The sequence below is a fragment of the Mastigoproctus giganteus genome, chromosome 2 (genome assembly GCF_048544385.1).
Source record: "Mastigoproctus giganteus isolate SK-2022 chromosome 2, ASM4854438v1, whole genome shotgun sequence".
Taxonomy (NCBI): domain Eukaryota; kingdom Metazoa; phylum Arthropoda; class Arachnida; order Uropygi; family Thelyphonidae; genus Mastigoproctus; species Mastigoproctus giganteus.
Window position 1 is genome coordinate 96495438 of NC_143576.1, and position 18074 is coordinate 96513511.

General features: G+C 37.4%; 1 protein-coding gene across 1 annotated transcript in view; it reads left to right on the forward strand.

The window, feature by feature from the left end:
* Window positions 1–18074, forward strand: part of LOC150089444 (uncharacterized) — a 73773-nt gene that overhangs the window by 41735 nt on the left and 13964 nt on the right. The window contains exon 2 of the mRNA XM_090389984.1: window positions 7750–7943. Within this exon, the coding sequence (XP_090246110.1) occupies window positions 7750–7943 (194 nt within the window). The remainder of the gene's footprint in view (window positions 1–7749; window positions 7944–18074) is intronic.

An 18074-nucleotide genomic window follows, 5' to 3' on the forward strand; every position in this document is an offset into this window, starting at 1 on the left:
ACATTCCATTGTGTGTCCAGGAATGGAAAAAATATATTCACATATTTTAAAAATGTCTTTGTACTGTTCTGGAAATTCTGTTTCTGTTTTTAAAAATACTTATTCCCATTTTGCCGATGCTATTTTTTCTTTCCGAGCTAATGAATTTTTGAAAATTTTTTAAAATTTTTATTTTGTTTTTGACTATGATCATTTGGTAGAAAAGAAAGGTTATTTATATCAATATTTGTACTTTTAAGATATATAAACATTTTTGCTACTTCCTCATACTGGCTTCTTGGTTAAGCTCATCCAAGAAAAAAATTTTTTTATCAATTCTGTCCACTTGTCTAAATAAAGAGTCAGTTTCATAAAATTGAGCACCTTGATTATGAAATATTTCACTTTTTGAGAGATTCCCTAATGATTCCAATTTAAGCTCCTAGGCTGTATTTGAAAGAGGATAGTGAAGTTAATTAATGACTTGTTTCCTACAAAGTCTTTGCACTCTGTCTCTATTCAGTTTCTGTTGCATGCTTTTTCTGTAGATACTTTAAGGCAGTATTTTTCTGAATTTGGGATCTGCATTTATCCCACTCTTCCAAATGTGCCACAACTATTTAGCAACCATTCATCATCTAACTGTGAACTACAGAAGTATCTTTTCCTCTTCTTGATTTGTTCCTTCTTTTGCATGTATTTCCTGAAAATTACAATATACGGAAGTTGTAGTCTAATGTTAACAAGTAACTTCTATTTTTGCCTTCAACCCATGCACAGTACTAAGTGCTATAGGTTTTACTGCTTCTTGTATTTGGGGTTTTCATTAAAAAAAAAAAAAAAAAACAACCCCATTATTAATATCATTTAACTATGCAAACTGATTTTAATCAGTTTGCATAGTTAAAATGATAAAATTTTGTAATTAAAATGATAAAATTTAAACAAAAGTTTAAATGATAAAATTTTGAAACTGCACTTGGTGACACTGTGAAGGTGCAAAACTCTGCAAAGCCAGATGAGTGAGAGTTATGTTAAGCACTGTGAGTTGTGTTGTTCATCTGGCCACTTAGTTACTAGGAGGTGCAATCACCGAGGAAGGCATCTCACAGCATGAGGAGCCAGGCCAGAACAGTAACAGTAGGAGGGACATCTAATGGAGTCTCCCCTCCAGCAAACAAGGAAGGAGAGAACCCAGGAAAAGAAATGGGGGAGGAAGAGAGTTGGACGTAAAGTGGAAGGAAAGGAGGAGACATACAGGGGATGTCCCCAAGCAAGTGGGAGTGCAAAACCACCAGTGGGGAAAATAGTAGGGTAGTTAACTTAAAAAAAAGGGGGGGGGCAGTTGCCAAGTGACTCCGCAATCCTTTCCCAGAAAAGGGTTAGCAGGGGCTGGGTCAAAGACCCAATAATTCCATGCTGCAAAAATCCAGCATCAGCAGTCTAGTCCAAGGCACAGTCCTAGCAGCTGTGTGATACAATATTCACTCCAAATCACTAATACAAAAGCTCTTCAAATATTAAGTGGAAAACAAACATGAGTGGTGGCAGCAGCCAATAGCAATCTTCTCTTAAAAAGATTTGGGTTGAAGTGGAGGAGGGAAGTGAATGCCTCTTTACTTTTGATGAGGTTATGGTAGGGCTCAAGTGAAGTAAGCTGGTTTCTGAGATCAAGATAAATATTACAGTTCTGTGATGGATTCAATCCTCTGACTTTCTGTAAAAACATTGTCATTATCATCCAGTCTTTAACTTGGTCCTAATTGAACCGTGGCCATTTATAATGTAGGTGGTTGGCAAGTATGACAGAAGAGGGACCACAATGATGGTGCTTGAATGGAACATTCTGAATGTGTAGGGGCATTATGATGCGAATACCAATTTCCCAAATCCCACTTTTTTGGCTATTTTCTTCAAACAGCATTGTGCAATTATGGTTGAGCTATTTGTAGTATTCCTTGTTCACTGTTTGACCATATGGACAAATTCATAATGAAAAGTGCTGTGTGAGTCAAAAAAATATAAGCATGATCTTTATTTTTGGTTGACGTTGTCTTTCTTTTTTGGGCTATGAAGAAGACTGGCCTGATGGAAGACTGAACCTTGATGTAATAAACAGTGGATTTGTGGCTGCAAGCTGGAGGAGATGTTGTATGAGAATTTGCTGTTCTGTTAGTTAATCATTGAGAATCACAGAGGGCAGTTGACAATTCTTTTGTTAAAATTGATTGTCATGTATCATAAATACCAATTTCATTTGCAACTTAACTGTAGTTTAATGTGGATCAACTCCTGATCAGGTTACAAGTGATTCAATCATTAGCTGAAGGGTAGCCATAGTGCATATCACTTCAATGGACCAGCAACCTTATTTTTGAACCACTGAAATGTCTCTGAACAACATGTAGTATCTTCTGTTTTTTAATGTTTTGTGGGTTTCTATTGTATTTTTTCATAATTTTGATATAAATTTGCTGCTCAGTAAAATCACTCATTTTAAAATATGATAAAACATATAAAACACCTGATCAATGCTTGTCAATTCAGATTGACAGATGAATGGGTGATTCATGTATGCCATGTCTCTAGAGTAGCCAAGCATGTTGTGCAATCTGCAACTCTGTAATTACTTTGCAGTTTCTAGATAGTCAGTTCTTGAAACTTTGATCACACCTCATTTTAAATGTAGATGGTAATTAAAAACTACAATTCTTAGCTAAATTGCTTGTGAAATGTGCTACCACTGTGTTTTTTTTTTTTAATTTTTTATTTTTACTTCTAACTCTACTTTAGTACTGATCTTGAATTTTGAAAGCATTTTCAACTTTTGAAGCAACTTAGCCAAATGTATTTTGATTATATAACCAAGCACATTGTCAGCAGTTTGATTATGTAACCAAAGACTGCTTAGTGATCTTAAAGCGACAAAGGCAGGGCTGTAGTGGCAGGTATACCCAATTGATTTTTTTTTAGGTGAATACCTTCTGGTTTTTGAAAGACTTGAAAAAATATTTACTGAAAATTAAAAAATAAATTTATTAGCATTAGTTGAGGCATTTGATGCAAGAAAGCAAGCTTATGCAGCATCAGCCAAAAAACAACTTCCACTTCACCCCTCTATTCGTTGGAAATACCTGTCCAGCTGAGCCTTAAACTTATTTAGGCTATCAACTTCCACGAAAGGGATGGAAGTCTGTTCCACCAACCAACCAACTACCCGCTCGTTAAAGGCAAATTTCCGCACATCTATCCTACATCTGTCTTGCCTCAATTTGAATTTATGCCCTCTCAGGTGATTATTTTGAGCAAAGAGGCAATATGCCATCAGCATTGAGCATGCTCAAACCATTCACAGCTTTGTACACCTCTATCAGATCACCTCGCCGGTGCCTAGTCTCCAGACACTAATTTGCAAAACTTAAGCCTTTCTTCGTAAGAGCAACTCTTTGTTCCATTCACTAATCTTGTTGCCCTTCTCTGTACTCGTTACAACAGTTCTACATCCTTCTTGAAATGAGGCCTCCAGACCTGTATACAGTACTGTACTCAAGGTGTGACCTGACTATTACCTTATATAAGGGGATAATCACCTCCTTATCCCTGCTAGAAAAATTCCTGTATATCATTGACAAGACACTGAACTACTCTTGCAGACTGTCTGCACTGCTCAGAAAACTTCATATCTGCCTGCACAATTACCCCAGGTCTTTTTTGTTCTCTACCACTGTCAGTATAGTACCACAGAGTTGATACATCACTCTGGGGTTGCTGCTTCCCATATGTAGTACTTTATTTACATTTGTCAATGTTAAACTTCATTTGCCACCTCTCAGCCCATCTGCTCAACTTTTCTAGATCTTGTTGCAGCAGCGTACTGTCATTGGTGTCCTTAACAACCCTGCCAACCTTCGAATCGTCTGAAAACTTGGACATTAAGCTTGATATACCATCATCAATATCATTTATAAATATAGTTGGCTTCCACAACAAAAGATGGGAGCCTGTTCCACCAATCAACTACCCATTGGCTAAAGGCAAATTTCTGCACATCTATTCTACAACTATCTTTCCTCAGTTTGAAACTGTCTCCTCAGGTTCTTAGTCAGAGCAAGAGGAAGAATCCCATCAGCATTCAGCTTGCTCAATCCATTCAAGGCCTTATATGCCTCAATCAGATTGCCTCTCAGGTGCCCACTCTCCAGGCACTGCAATTTGCAGAACTTAAGTCTCTCCCTCTAAGAACTTAAGAGCACCCTCTTTGTTCCCCTCACCAATCTTGTTGCTGTACTTTGTACTCATTCTAGCAACTCTACATCCTTCCTAAAATGAGGCCTCCAGACCTGTACACAGTACTCTAGGTGTGGCCTGACCATGTCCTTGTATAATGGGACAATCACCTCCCTGTCCCTGCTAGCAAAATTCCTATACAGTGGTACCTTGGTTTGCGAGCATAATTCGTTCGGGAAACGTGCTCGTAATCCAAAGCACTCGTATATCAAAGCGAATTTCCCCTTAAGAAATAATGGAAACCCAGATGATTTGTTCCAAAACTCAAAAATATTCATATACTGTAAAAATGATTAATACAAAATATATACCTTTTTTATATTTTTAATATTTAAATTTAATATACATAAAGCAATCGAATTTATTAATTATTGGGTAGGACTACTTTCACTTTCTCTAATGGAATCACTGCTATCTGTTGACTTTTTCTTTTTGTGCGACTTTAACAAGGAATCTTTCCAGTGACACTTGCTTTTGCCTCCTTTTGAGGATTTCACCGAAATCAGATTCATTGCTCGCACAATTACAAAATGAAGAGGCACGCTTGATACACAAACAAAGCTGCGCGCATGTAGTAACTGAATAAACAACACCGTAAAGGCAGAGATACACTATTAACACCTCACATTTTACTAAAGCACATTTCTAGGGGTTACCACCATAAAACAATAAAAACAATTTCAGTTGCGCTCCTGCTAGTGGAATCTGTTATAAACTGGTAGTAAACTTGATCTAATTGCATTTGCGATTATACTAGCTAGAATTGTTGGTTTTTACGTTATTATGGTGAAATGTGTTTCCCCTTCACTGATATAAAAACAAATACATTTTCAAAATCTTCTCTTCATTCCTATCGTGTTGCGTTCGGTTGGGGTGATTCCGCGTTCCACTGCCATTTCTTGTAAACACAAAGGCGAATCGTGCATAAGCGAATTCGGTTCGTGTTATATAAGATATCGTTCCCATATTTATAAATCGTGTATGATCAAATTCGTGTAGCGTAAACACGTGTTATACGAGGACTGACTGTACTCGTATTGCAAGACCTTTCTCGTTTATAAAGTTAAATTTATTAAAAATTTTTGCTCGTCTTGCAAAACGCTCGCATACCAAGTCACTCGTAATCCAAGGTACCACTGTATATCATTGACAAGACTCCATGACCTGCCCTGGCAGCCCATCTGCACTGCTAAGCAAACTTCATATTTGACTGCATAATTACCCCTATGTCTTTTTGACTTTCTACTTCCCTGAGTGTAGTACCATACAGTTGGTACGTTTCTCTTTGGTTATTGCTACCCATATGCAGCACTTTGCATTTGTCAATGTTAAACTTCAGTTGCCACTTCTCAGCCCATTTTCCCAACTTATCTAGATCCAGTTGGAAGCATACTGTTGTTACTGTCATTTACAACCCTGCCAACCTTTGTATCATCTGCAAACTTGGACATTAAACCTGATATACCTTTATCAATATCATTGATAAATATACAAAACAACAATGGGCCCAACACTGAACCCTGGAAACTCCACTAATAACATTTGTCCATGAAGAGCATTGTTCAATTATTACTACTCTGTCATCTCCCACTCAACTATCCCTTTATCCAACTTACCCTTAATGACATACCTCTCCAATTTGTACAACAGTCTTCCATGTGCAACGGTATCAAAAGCTTTCCTGAAATCCAAGTATGTGATATCAAAATTATTTTTGTCATTCAGTTCCTTTGTGATCATATCATAGTATCCAATCAAACTGGTCAGACAAGACCTCCCTTTAACAAACCCATGCTGTCTTAACTATTATTGCAGTCTTGTCTAGATGATCCTGCAATGCTTCTTTAACCAGTGATTCCATTATTTTCCCCAGAACACAAGTTAAACTAACAGGTCTGTAGTTACTTGTCACCTTTTCAACCTCCTTTGTGAATTGGTGATACATTTGCATGCCTCCAGTCCAAGGAAGCTCTCATAATTATGACTAAGGGTTTGCTTACTTTTTTTGCTGCCTCCTTTAATATAGCTGGATAGATCTTGTACACCCCAGGTGCCTTTTTTATGTTTAACTTCAACAATTTCTCCTCCACTTAGCTCCCTGTTAGTGTTTGATAAACTTCTGGCACTCTCCCTCATTGAATAACTCCTGATGCATTTTCCCATATGCATTAGATATTTTGATCCTTCTAAAGGTATAGAAAATAAATTGTTAGGTGTTATTGAAAGGGCTGATGAAACAGCTATTTCTATATCTGAAATGTTAGAAAAGCTTGAGCCTTTTCACCTTAAGCCAAAATATATTTCTGCATACAGTGCTGTTAATGCAAATGTAAGTTTTGGAAAATATCACTGTTTTTCAGTTGTTAATTGGTATTAGTAATGCCCACATGGTGCAAGGAAGCCTATGGCTTATGCTGCACCAGCCAAAAAATAATAATAATAAAAATTGAATAAAACAAATTAATAATAATAAAAAAATTTAAAAAGTAATAAGGAAATTATAATAATACTAATTAATAAGAGAAAAGGAAATGGACAACCTATGCATTTCCCTCTTCCCTTAGGTAATTATCCAGCTGACCTTTTGAATTTCCTCAGACTATCAGCCTCTACTGCTCATGTAGGTAACTTATTCCAGTTATTTCTAACTCTCTGGCTAAAATAAAACTTCCTGTAATCCAGTCTAAACATCTTCCCTGGTAATTTGAAATTATGGCCTCTTGTTCTAGAATTATTTATAACCATGAAAATTTCGTCCTCATTGATTTTACTCATGCTTCTCAGAGCCTTAAACACCCCTCAATCAAGTCTCCTCTAAGGTGCCTAGTTTCCAAGCTCTGCAACCCATATATTCAAAGTCAATATGGATGCCCTTTTGCCAAACTCACCAGGCAAGTTACCTGTCTTTGGACCCTCTCAAGAAGCTCAATGTATTTCTTTAGATGCAGTCTCCATACTTGAACACAGAATTCCAAGTATGGTCTAACTATAGCCATATATAATGGGATTATGATATCCTTATCATTATGCTATTACATTTCTAATCAATTCTATTGATTTTCTAATTGGGTAGCTAAATACAAAAATAAGCTATGTGATTAGGACACAAACTATTTATTACAACTTAAAACACTGCTGTTAACTGCTATGATGTACTACACTACAATTTATAAGTTGAGATACGTTGTGCCAAAATTGCTGATAACAACGGCTCTACAAATATTAAATTGTAATTTATGAAATCCTTAGCTAAATTCACAAATAAGCTGATGTATGTGATTCCAAGAACACAAATTTTTAGCAGCTGCAGGCAGTCTTGTGTTATAGATCCTTCATGTTTTAAATTAAGGGGGCAATTAGTAGGTATGATTCAATATTAATATGTGATATATCCAAAATAGTCACTTGGTAAAAATCTATATGCCATAAAAAGATATTTAATAGAATTATCAGTATGATTCATTGAATTCTTTTCACTCATAGGACATTCAGCCCTCATGGATGTGGATGCCGAATTGCAGCCGTTTGCTATTTCTGCTAAATTTGAAATCCAAAAACACAAAGAGAAGGCATTACCCTTAAAATGTTGGACTCGTGGAGGGGAACGCCCACCTCTAAACACAGTTTTATCAAAATTTGTTCAGAATGCTACTGATGACAACGTTTTTACTACGGTTGTAAGTACAGTTGTTGAATTTATGCTATCATTAAAAAAAATAATTTATATTTATAGTTGGTGTCTTTGTATCATGGTTAATGAAATTCTACAAATATACCAAGCTTATTAATTATTAATATGTATTATTAACCACTCTTTTACCACATGGAGTTTTTAATATATTTTATTAAGCATAGCCTAAACTAATATATACAATAGTGTCTATATACACACTAATATATATACAGTAGTATATATTGTGTATACACTATTGTATATATTAGTTTAGGCTATACTTAATAAAATATATATTAAACTTCACATGGTAAAAGAGTGGTTACTTATACATATTAATAATTCTTAATGGATAACAACCATGTAACGTCCTTCCCCAATTATATTATACCTAGCTTAATCAAGTGCATAACAGCCTATCCTTGTCATCTACTATTGCTGTGATCAAAATCAGTTTCAACGTAATTTTTTATGATTAAGTTAATAACAGAGCTTTGGAAATATTAGTTGATCAGTATATTTTATGAATAGAGGTATTTATTTGTTGTAGTTTATTATTAGTTTTATCTTTAAAAAAATGCACTTATTGAAACTATTTGGACACTGAGAAAAGAAAAAGACAACAGTTGTTTACACATCAAATCAGAATACGGTGTAGAGGCAGCTGCTTTGACCTGTAATAAAGCATGTCTTCACAGTGCACCTTCAACTAATTTATGATTTTTTGTTGAACATCTAGAATAGTTGCTCAAACTTGAAGCTCTGAGAGGCCCAACATATCAGTGTTCTATTCTTCTCTCAAAATTAGACCATTTCATGCTTATTTGAATATCATTATCAAGGATGTTGTACTATATGATTTACTAGTGTTATTGAAAAAAAAAAAAAAAAACAATAAATAAAGAAAACCAAGTCCAAATACCATACCTGAAAAAAGTAGCTTACGCCATCAAACTTCACCACAGTTACTTCAGTTCAAATGTGTCTATATGCTGAATTGGGGAATGCTCAAGTTTTTGTGTTTTTCTGATTTCCAACTCATTTATTGGAACCTACAGTAGTAAAAGTAGTATACTGCTTGTATTTCAGTGCTCTAGTAACATGTGGATTGAGAAAACAAAGTATTTATCAGTCTTGAATTCCTGTGGATTGTAATTTTCAGGAAATAAGAAGGAAGGTAGTTGAGTATTAATGCAAACAGAAATAGAAAGGATAAATGAAGAAAGGTTAGTTTGAGTTTGGAGTCTAATTGTGAATGAATGTTGATTATCTGATGCCATTGTTTGAACTGGTTGGAAATAGGATGCAAAATATTATAGGTGCATGTTCCAGACAGTGTCCCTTAAAATATCTGTAAGGAAATTATGCAAGGAAGATTAGACATCCATGTGATAAGGAATGGATAGTTCTGTAATTGGAGAATTCTCATTTGGGTAGTGTAGGAGTTCAAGGGAGTTGAGTATTAATGCAAGCCAAAAGATGCTATAAAAACCAAACCAGGCCAAAAGAACCTGTTATATTTGCTGCATCTGTAAAATCTATCTACCCTTTAAATTTTGTGAGATCAACCTATACCAGTGTTTCCCAACTTTTTTTGCTGTGTGTCCCAACTGGCTTTTGGCTTGACATATCATGGCCTAGTGGGGATCACAACTGAGCAATTTTTTGAAACCAAAGAAATGCCAATAACAACCACAACTTAGTTCAATTTAAAAGTACAGTGGATTCTGGTTATTTGGGCCACCGATTAATCGGGTTAACAGTTTTATTTGGGGCAAATCTTAAAAAATAGCCAGGGTTTACTTCACTTAATTGGGACAACATGCCACTTAATCGGGGCAGGAGACCACAGCACTAGAGATTACCCTACGATTGTGTCTGACTGTACCACATGGTTTGGTCTGATTTCTAGAGGTCACAACCATAAAACAAAATACAATTAGTAGTCACCTGTTTATTGGGCTTTTCTATTAGTGAAATCTATCATAAACGGATAGTAAACTCAGTCTTATTGAATTTGCGATAATACAGACAGCTAGAATTCTGGGTTTTATGGTGAAATGTGTTTACACTTCCATGAAATCTTCAATCATATAAAAAATTAATTTTCATAATCTTCTCTTCATTCCTATTTTTAAAGCTTTGTAACGTGTCACTCCGTTCTCATTGCGTGTATCGTGTTACTTGCAATCTGTGTGTGTGCTGTTTTCTTTGTTATTGATTGCTTATCTTTTTACTGTTTTAAATTTTAACCCCCACCCACAAATGTCAGTAAACAGAAATGTCAACTAGTTAGTATGTACATATTACAGTATGTATTAATTATTCCAATTATCACATATTCCAATTTTCATGTATCATTTAATTTTTTAATTGGTAAGATAATAAAGGGTAAATTTGTGCTTAATATATCTTTACTTTTATAGCCTGTGGATAATATTCCTCCTATTTTTGCTCCTTAGAATCACAGTTTAATTGAATTAAAATTCAATTCACAAACGTGATTACAATGACCGGCACTTACTACACATCGTACAGTGAACGGTACTTTACTATGGTGAGTCCATTGTAATGTGATTTGATTGTACAGTGAACGAATTGTAAAGCGGGGGGGGGGGTCCATTGTATTTTTAACTATTTATGTGAAACTACGGATAATTGGGGCAGCCACTTAATCGGGCCAAAATGCACTAGTCCCTATGTGTCCCAAATAACTGGAATCGACTATTTAATGGAACAATGTTTCTCATTTGAACAATTTCTATGTGAAAAGAAACATTGCAGGTATCTGCTGAATGAAAACAAAACTCAAACCAGTATAAGCTGAAGCTACTTTAATGAGAGATGTTCTGAATTTTCTGCACCACCAGTTTCCCAATCTTAGATGTACAATTTCTGTAGGAAGTGTACATCTAAGATCTGCTTCACATTTAAGAAGGTTCTGAGCCTTTGTCTTTGGGTGCACCAACATTGAGAAGCCTGATTCACAAAGATAAGTTGTTGCAAAGGGCAAAGCTCCTGCCCAAAAGATGATGGGAAGCTACTGCAACATTTGCAATGTTGGGGTAGCTTCCCATCATTTTTGGCCAAAACTCACAGATAGAAGAAGCTTCAAAGACATCTCTGCATCCAAAATCATTTTGAAGTTCAATCAGTTCATCTTGCAGGTCATCCTGGACGTCACTGACTTTAACAAGAAAAGGATTCCACATGAGCACCAGTCCTTCTCTCCCAATTTCTGGAAAGTACTGCAGAAATTCTTCTCAGAGACAGCTGAGGTGTGTTGCAACATCCTTTGCAACGCCAGGATCCAATGGATCATTAATAGTGACTGCTGAAAGCGATTCGAACATGGCAAAGTTCCCTTCTTCATCCCTTTTGTTTCTAGTTTTCAAGCTTCTGTTTAAATGCACAGAGTGTCAATGAACTGAATGATATTTGTTCCTTTTCCTTGCAGCTTTAGATTCAGTCTATTTGGTTGATCAAAAATATCCACAAGGTATGTGGATATTTTTGTGAAAGAAGTATTTCAGCGAAAGATCCACAGCTTTTAATGGAAGGAAGCTTCAAATTTGTGCTTTTTCTTACATCTGTAAGGAACTCTGCAACTCTTCCTGGAGTTCAAACACTCTTGCCACAATGTTGTGTTTTGATAGCCAATGCACCTTGCTGTAGTAGAGCAGGTTCTTATGCTCTGAATCCATTTCTGTGCTCACTTGCTTGAACAGCCAGGAATTCAAAGCACTGCTTTTCACGTAGCTCACAATTTTGACTTATTGAAGATGAGATGGAAGAGTTTTTTTTTTTTAATCAAGAGCTTGCCGAGGTATCAGACAGTGAACACCAATGATGTCTGGAGATTGATCTCAAACAAGCGTTTGGAAGCCACTTTTTTGCTCCTAGCATAGCTGGCATGCCATCTTTGCACACTTCATATAGATTGTGCCAGTTCAGTCCCTCGTGATCAAAGAACTCTGATACTATTTCCATCACATCCACATCTCTGGTATTTCTTTCGAGAGAATGGCAGAATAAGAATTCTTCCTTGATGGAATCGCCCTTCACATACTGAACAAAGACAAGAAGCTAGGAACTGTATGAAACATCTGTGGATTCGTCTAACTGAATTGAGAACATTCCAAATGTAGTGTCTTTGATTTCAGCAATCACCTGTTCTTTTATGTCGCTAGACAAGTCAGCAATTGTCCTTTGAACCATATGATTTGATAAAGAAATTGTTGATCTGCTCACTCGTGACTAGTGCGACTCCTCCGTATGCAGGACAGGTGGTCGGTTAGGTTTTATCAGGTACCACTAAGTTGTAGAGTGCTTTAGCTCTCTTAATTCGTGCAGCCGCACTAATGGCCTGAAGGCCAGAAATGCAAACAGTGGGTACAGAGTTAATTCTCTTCTATCCGTTCGCTATATAAAAATTTTCTTTGCCCAATGGAAAGTATTTTAATTGTAACTTCCAAGGGGAATTCAAAATAATTTGCTGTAAAAGGACCTTTGTTAAACAGAGGTCTGACTGTGTAATTTAGAATTATAAAAATGGTTATACAGTTTTACGTAGACAATATCTTAACAATAAGCAGTGAAAAATGCAAATTTAGTGAAATAATTTTAAGCTTATTTGAATAGTATGTAAACATGTGAAAAAAATTACGGAATATTACAAATTTCGAAGTGCACTGCATCCAAATATCACTCGTCACTGTTAATAAAGGTGCCGTACTGTCCCAAAAAAAAAAAGCACTGGTACTATTAATTTGTCTGATGCTCTTTCTGCTAATTTTTTTGATAATCTCAACCTCTGAGGTCAAAACCTGGGCATTTATTGTTTTTGGTTTTAGATAGTGCTGTTTCTAAGTCTTGTATAGTAAACAGAGGTTTAATATTGGCATTGTCATATTCACTGTTTTCTTTTATAATGTCTAACTGGGTGGGGGAATGATCCCCGGTTTCAGTCTGAATAATACTGTCTAGGATGTTATTTACAGAATCCGCCCAACACAGGGTTGGAGTTCCATCTGGTTTGACAGTAGTTTCCAAGACATCTCCTCTTGGCATCTTGTTGTAGACAACTCCCCAAAGGTTATTGTTTCAGTAGTTCCCACCAGTTGCCTCCAGCATTCCTTTTTCTTGTCTCTTATGAGGGCTGTATACTGATTCCTTAGAGATTCTATAAGAATGTCTCAGTGCATCCACCTCATTTTGTGGCCTAGATGTTCTGGCTCTTTGAAAATTTCTCCTCGCCTGGTGCACCCTTCTCCTGAGTATAGTCAGTTCAGGGCACCACCTGCTTCCTCGGCTTTTTCCATGGGATAGACAGGTTTGCTGTTTTTGTTAAAATGTTTGTCATAGTCAGTGCCTGCTCGTCCATGCTGCAGTTGTCTGATCTAGATCACTCATTTTCCTGTTTTTGCAGCTCAGCTGCTGTATGTTCTGTGAAAATCTGCCAGTTTGTCTTTTTGAGGTTATACTTTTTTTTTTGGTATCCAACAAGGAGTGTTGGGTTATTTGTAATTGCCTGTTTAGTTTGAAGGAAATTGGCTCTATGATCTGATATGGTCCAGGCTGACTGGACACACCAGTCTGTAATTTTATAAGCTATTGAATTGGTGGCAAGAGTGACATCAATGTCACTCTCCCACATGGTACGTCTAAAAGTTGGTAAGTTATTAGGTTGATTTATCACTTGAAAGGGTGAGGTGGCTATGAAATCAGATAATATCTGATAATTGTGTGTGCCTGATCTGTCTTCTGCACGGCTATGCCATAAGACTGACCGGCAGTTGACATCAACACATACTATATTTGCTGTAGTGACTGCTTGTAAATATTCTATTGTAGGATTTATATCTTTGCTAGGTCTGGAATAAAGTGAGATAACATGGAACTGTCCCGCAGCACTAGTAATATGAGCACACACTGCTGTTGGGGAGCAGAGGTGACTTACCTTTGTGTCTGTAAGGTCGGTGTTTTTCACTACTATTGCTGTAGAAGGGACACCCGAGGTGCATTCTATGATTTTGTAGTTTCTTGGGTATCCTTGAATGCTACTCATGTGTAGGTGTGTATAGTTCTTGGAGTACCAATATGTCTGTCATTTTCTTCTAATTTGAGCTTGATCTGATCTACAACAGCTCTTGCTCTTTGAGCATTCAATTGGACGAGATTTAGAGCCCTAGTGATGTTTATATTTTCAATCTGGCCCATAATTGGTCCTAGATTATATAAGTTTTACCTTTTTTTTTTATAGCAGGGGCGTTTGTCATCCCTGATGCTGTGTGCATAGTCAGTCAGCTGTGCTGCCTTGCAGGTAGCACAATTTGGCTGCTGAGACTATTTTTGCAGCTTTTGTAATCGTGGCTGGTGACTGCATAGTGATCACAGACAGGTTCTTTCTGACTGCAGTCCCTTACAGTATGACCATACTTATGACATTTAAAACACTTTTGTGTGGGGAGATGTTCCCTGAATCTATGGCTGGTCCAGCCATAGATTCAGGTGGTAGATGACTTTCATCAACCGGTGAAATACCACCACTTTGCTTATTGGAGGCTTGAAGTGGTGAAATCCATGTTTAGTCTCTAGAGCAAAGTTTCCGGTATCCCCCTCCCCCCATACTTCTCCTTCAACCCATGCACGGTACTATGTACTATAGGGTTTGATACCTTTCGTGTTTGGGGTTTTCATAAAAAAAAAAAAGCATAGATTCTCTTTTGTTCTTGCAGTGCTTCCATATTTTAGGTGTAATTTCTGCTATTATGTTAAATAATCTATTTCTTTTGCTTTTGGTTCCTCTTTTTAGAAGGAATTCAGCAGCAAATTGATCTATTGTCATTATGCTACTGAAGTTTTTATAGTATATATCCATCATTAGGTCTTTTTCTAATGTTGCCTCTGGTACATCAAAAATTAAGATGTGGGGATTTTTTCCTTTTGGCTTTTCTCTTTTAAGCCCAAGTTTTGTGACTTCAGGTATTGCCCCCACCCTTTTTAAATCCTCTTTATTTGCTACTTCCAGTAGCATCCCATTTTCTTTCACTTTTCTCATACTGTTAATTTTTGTCCTTTAAGTAGGGCTTTAGATGTGTCATCACTGTTTCTTTGACAGCCTCACTGGATTTGTGGGCTGAGTCAGACATTGCTTTTAGTATGGCAATGTTTGTTTCTTTATTTCTGGATGTTTGCTTTGTCTTGTTAACCTCTTTTGGCTGTGTAGCCACTGTTTTATTTGCCCTTGCTACTTGGGCATAACTTAATGTGTTGATCTCTTTTATAATTATTTTTTTCTTCTGTCACAGGTTTCCACTTTGGTTATTAAAACTCTGTTTTCTGTGTTCAACTCTAACTCTCTGCTCCAAGACTGTCCAGCAGTTGACTATCTGTAGTCTTGTTGCAGATGTTATTCTATTTTAGCATTAGCATTAGTAGAGGCATTTGATGCAAGAAAGCAAGCTTATGCAGCATCAGCCAAAAAAAAAAAAAAAACCACTTCCACTTCACCCCTCTGTTCGTTCAAAATACCTGTCCAGCTGAGCCTTAAACTTATTTAGGCTATCAACCTCCACCACAAGGGATGGAAGTTTGTTTCACCAACCAACCACTCGCTGGCTAAAGGCAAATTTCCGCACGTCTATCCTACATCTGTCTTTCCTCAATTTGAATTTATGCCCTCTCAGGTGATTATTCTGAGCTAGAGGAAGAATCCCATCAGCATTGAGCATGCTTAAACCATTCAAGGCTTTATACACCTCTATCAGATCACCTCGCTGGTGCCTAGTGTCCAGACACTGTAATTTGCAAAACTTAAGCCTTTCTTCGTAAGAGCACCCCTTTGTTCCATTCACTAATCTTGTTGCCCTTCTCTGTACTCGTTCCAGCAGCTCTACATCCTTCTTGAAATGAGGCCTCCAGACCTGTATACAGTACTCTAGGTGTGGCCTGACCATCGCCTTATACAATGGAATAATCACCTCCTTATCCCTGCTGGAAAAATTCCTGTATATCATTGACAATACTCCATGAGCTACTCTTGCAGCCCGTCTGCACTGCTCAGAGAACTTCATATCTGCCTGCACAACCACCCCCAAGTCCCTTTCATTCTCTACCACTGTCAGTGTTGTACCACAGAGTTGATACGTTGCTCTGGGGTTGCTGTTTCCCATGTGTAGTACTTTACATTTGTCAATGTTAAACTTCATTTGCCACCTCTCAGCCCATCTGCTCAACCTTTCCAGATCCTGTTGCAGCAGCATAGTGTCAGTAGTGTCCTTGACAACCCTGTCAACCTTTGTATCGTCTGCAAACTTGGACATTAATCCCGATATACCATCATCAATATCATTTATAAATACAGAAAACAATAATGGACCCAACACTGAGCCCTGAGGGACTCCACTAATAACATCAGTCCACGATGAGCAGTGTCCATTGATTACCACTCTGTCTTCTCCCCTCAACCACCCCTTTATCCATAGCAGCAATTTGCCTCCAATGTCACACTGCTCCAATTTGTGTAGCAGTCTTCCATGTGCAACAGTATCAAAAGCCTTTCTAAGATCCAAGTATATAATATCAAAGTTATTCCCTGCATCCAGTTCTTTTGTGACTGCATCATAGTATCCAATCAAGTTGGTCAGGCAAGACTTCCCCTTAACAAAACCATGCTGTGTCTGAGCTATAACTGAAGTCTTGTCTAAATGATCCTGCAGTGCTTCTTTAACCAGTGCCTCCATTAATTTTCCTGGAACAGAAGTTAAGCTCACAGGTCTATAATTACTTGTGTCAGCCTTTGATCCTCCTTTGTGAATTGGGGTCACATTTGCACATTTCCAGTCTATGGGTACCTCCCCTGAGTCCAAGGAAGCTCTCATAATTATGGCTAAGGGTTTGCTTACTTCCTTTGCTGCCTCCTTTAATATAACTGGATAGATCCCATCCACCCCGGGTGCCTTTCTTGTGTTTATCTTCAACAGTTTCTCCTCCACTTTACTCCCAGTTATTTCAAGATTCTGTAGCTTACTGCTAGAGTTGAATACACCTCTGGCATTCCCCTCGCTGAATAACTCCTCATGTGTGAATGTCGATGCAAAATATTCATTTAGTTTGTTAGCTACCTGAGCAGGATCATCAACACTTGACCCATCAATATCAAGTGGACCAATCTGATTCATCCCTTTCCTTCGAGAGTTTACATAAGTAAAGAACTCTTTGCTGTTTTTCTTTGCATCCCTTGCCAAGGATTTCTCGTAATCTGCCTTCGCCTGCCTAACCTCCTTTGTAACTTGGTTGCATATCAACTTGTATCTATCATAGGCTTCTGTGTCATGTGTTAATTTGTATGTATCCCATGCATTTTTCTTCTCTGCCATATGCCTCATTAGTTCATCTGACATCCATTTTGGCCTAAACCTTGACAATATTTCTTAGTTGGTATGTAAAGCCTAGTAGCTTCCAAGATAAGTTCTTTGAATGCTTCCCATTTTGAATTTGCTGTTGGTAACATCATCAGTTGGTCCCACTGTATAGAATTTAAATACTGTCTCAGTCCATCGTAGTCGCCTTTATGGAAGCAATAACCCTTCCCTTTACCCCTAATGGTAGTTACCTCTTTGAGTAAATCCCACTTCAGCACACTGTGATCACTGCCACCTAGTGGTTCATTTATCTGCAGATTCTTAATGCATGAAGAATCACTGCTGATAATCAAATCAAGAGTATTACTCCCTCTAGTTGCCTCCCGAACATGCTGATGTAGAAAACAATCATCCAATAAATCCACAAAAGCCCTGCTAGTGTGTGAGTGACCAGCTCCCAAATTCCAGTCAATATCTGGGAAATTAAAATCTCCCATTATAAGACACTCTGATTTACTGGCCCACTCTATTTCCCTGTATAGTTCCTTATTATACTCATCAGAGCCATTAGGCCTATAGCACACTCCTACTCTCAATTTTGATCTCCCAATGTTTATGTCACACCAAACTGACTCCACACTGCACTGTCCAGCGATGTCGACTGGCTTCACTTCCTTGGTTTTTATGTGTTTCTTAACTAATAGCATAACACCTCCCCCCTTCCTATCCTTTCTGTAGACGTTGTACTCCCCAAATTGCAGTTCCGCATC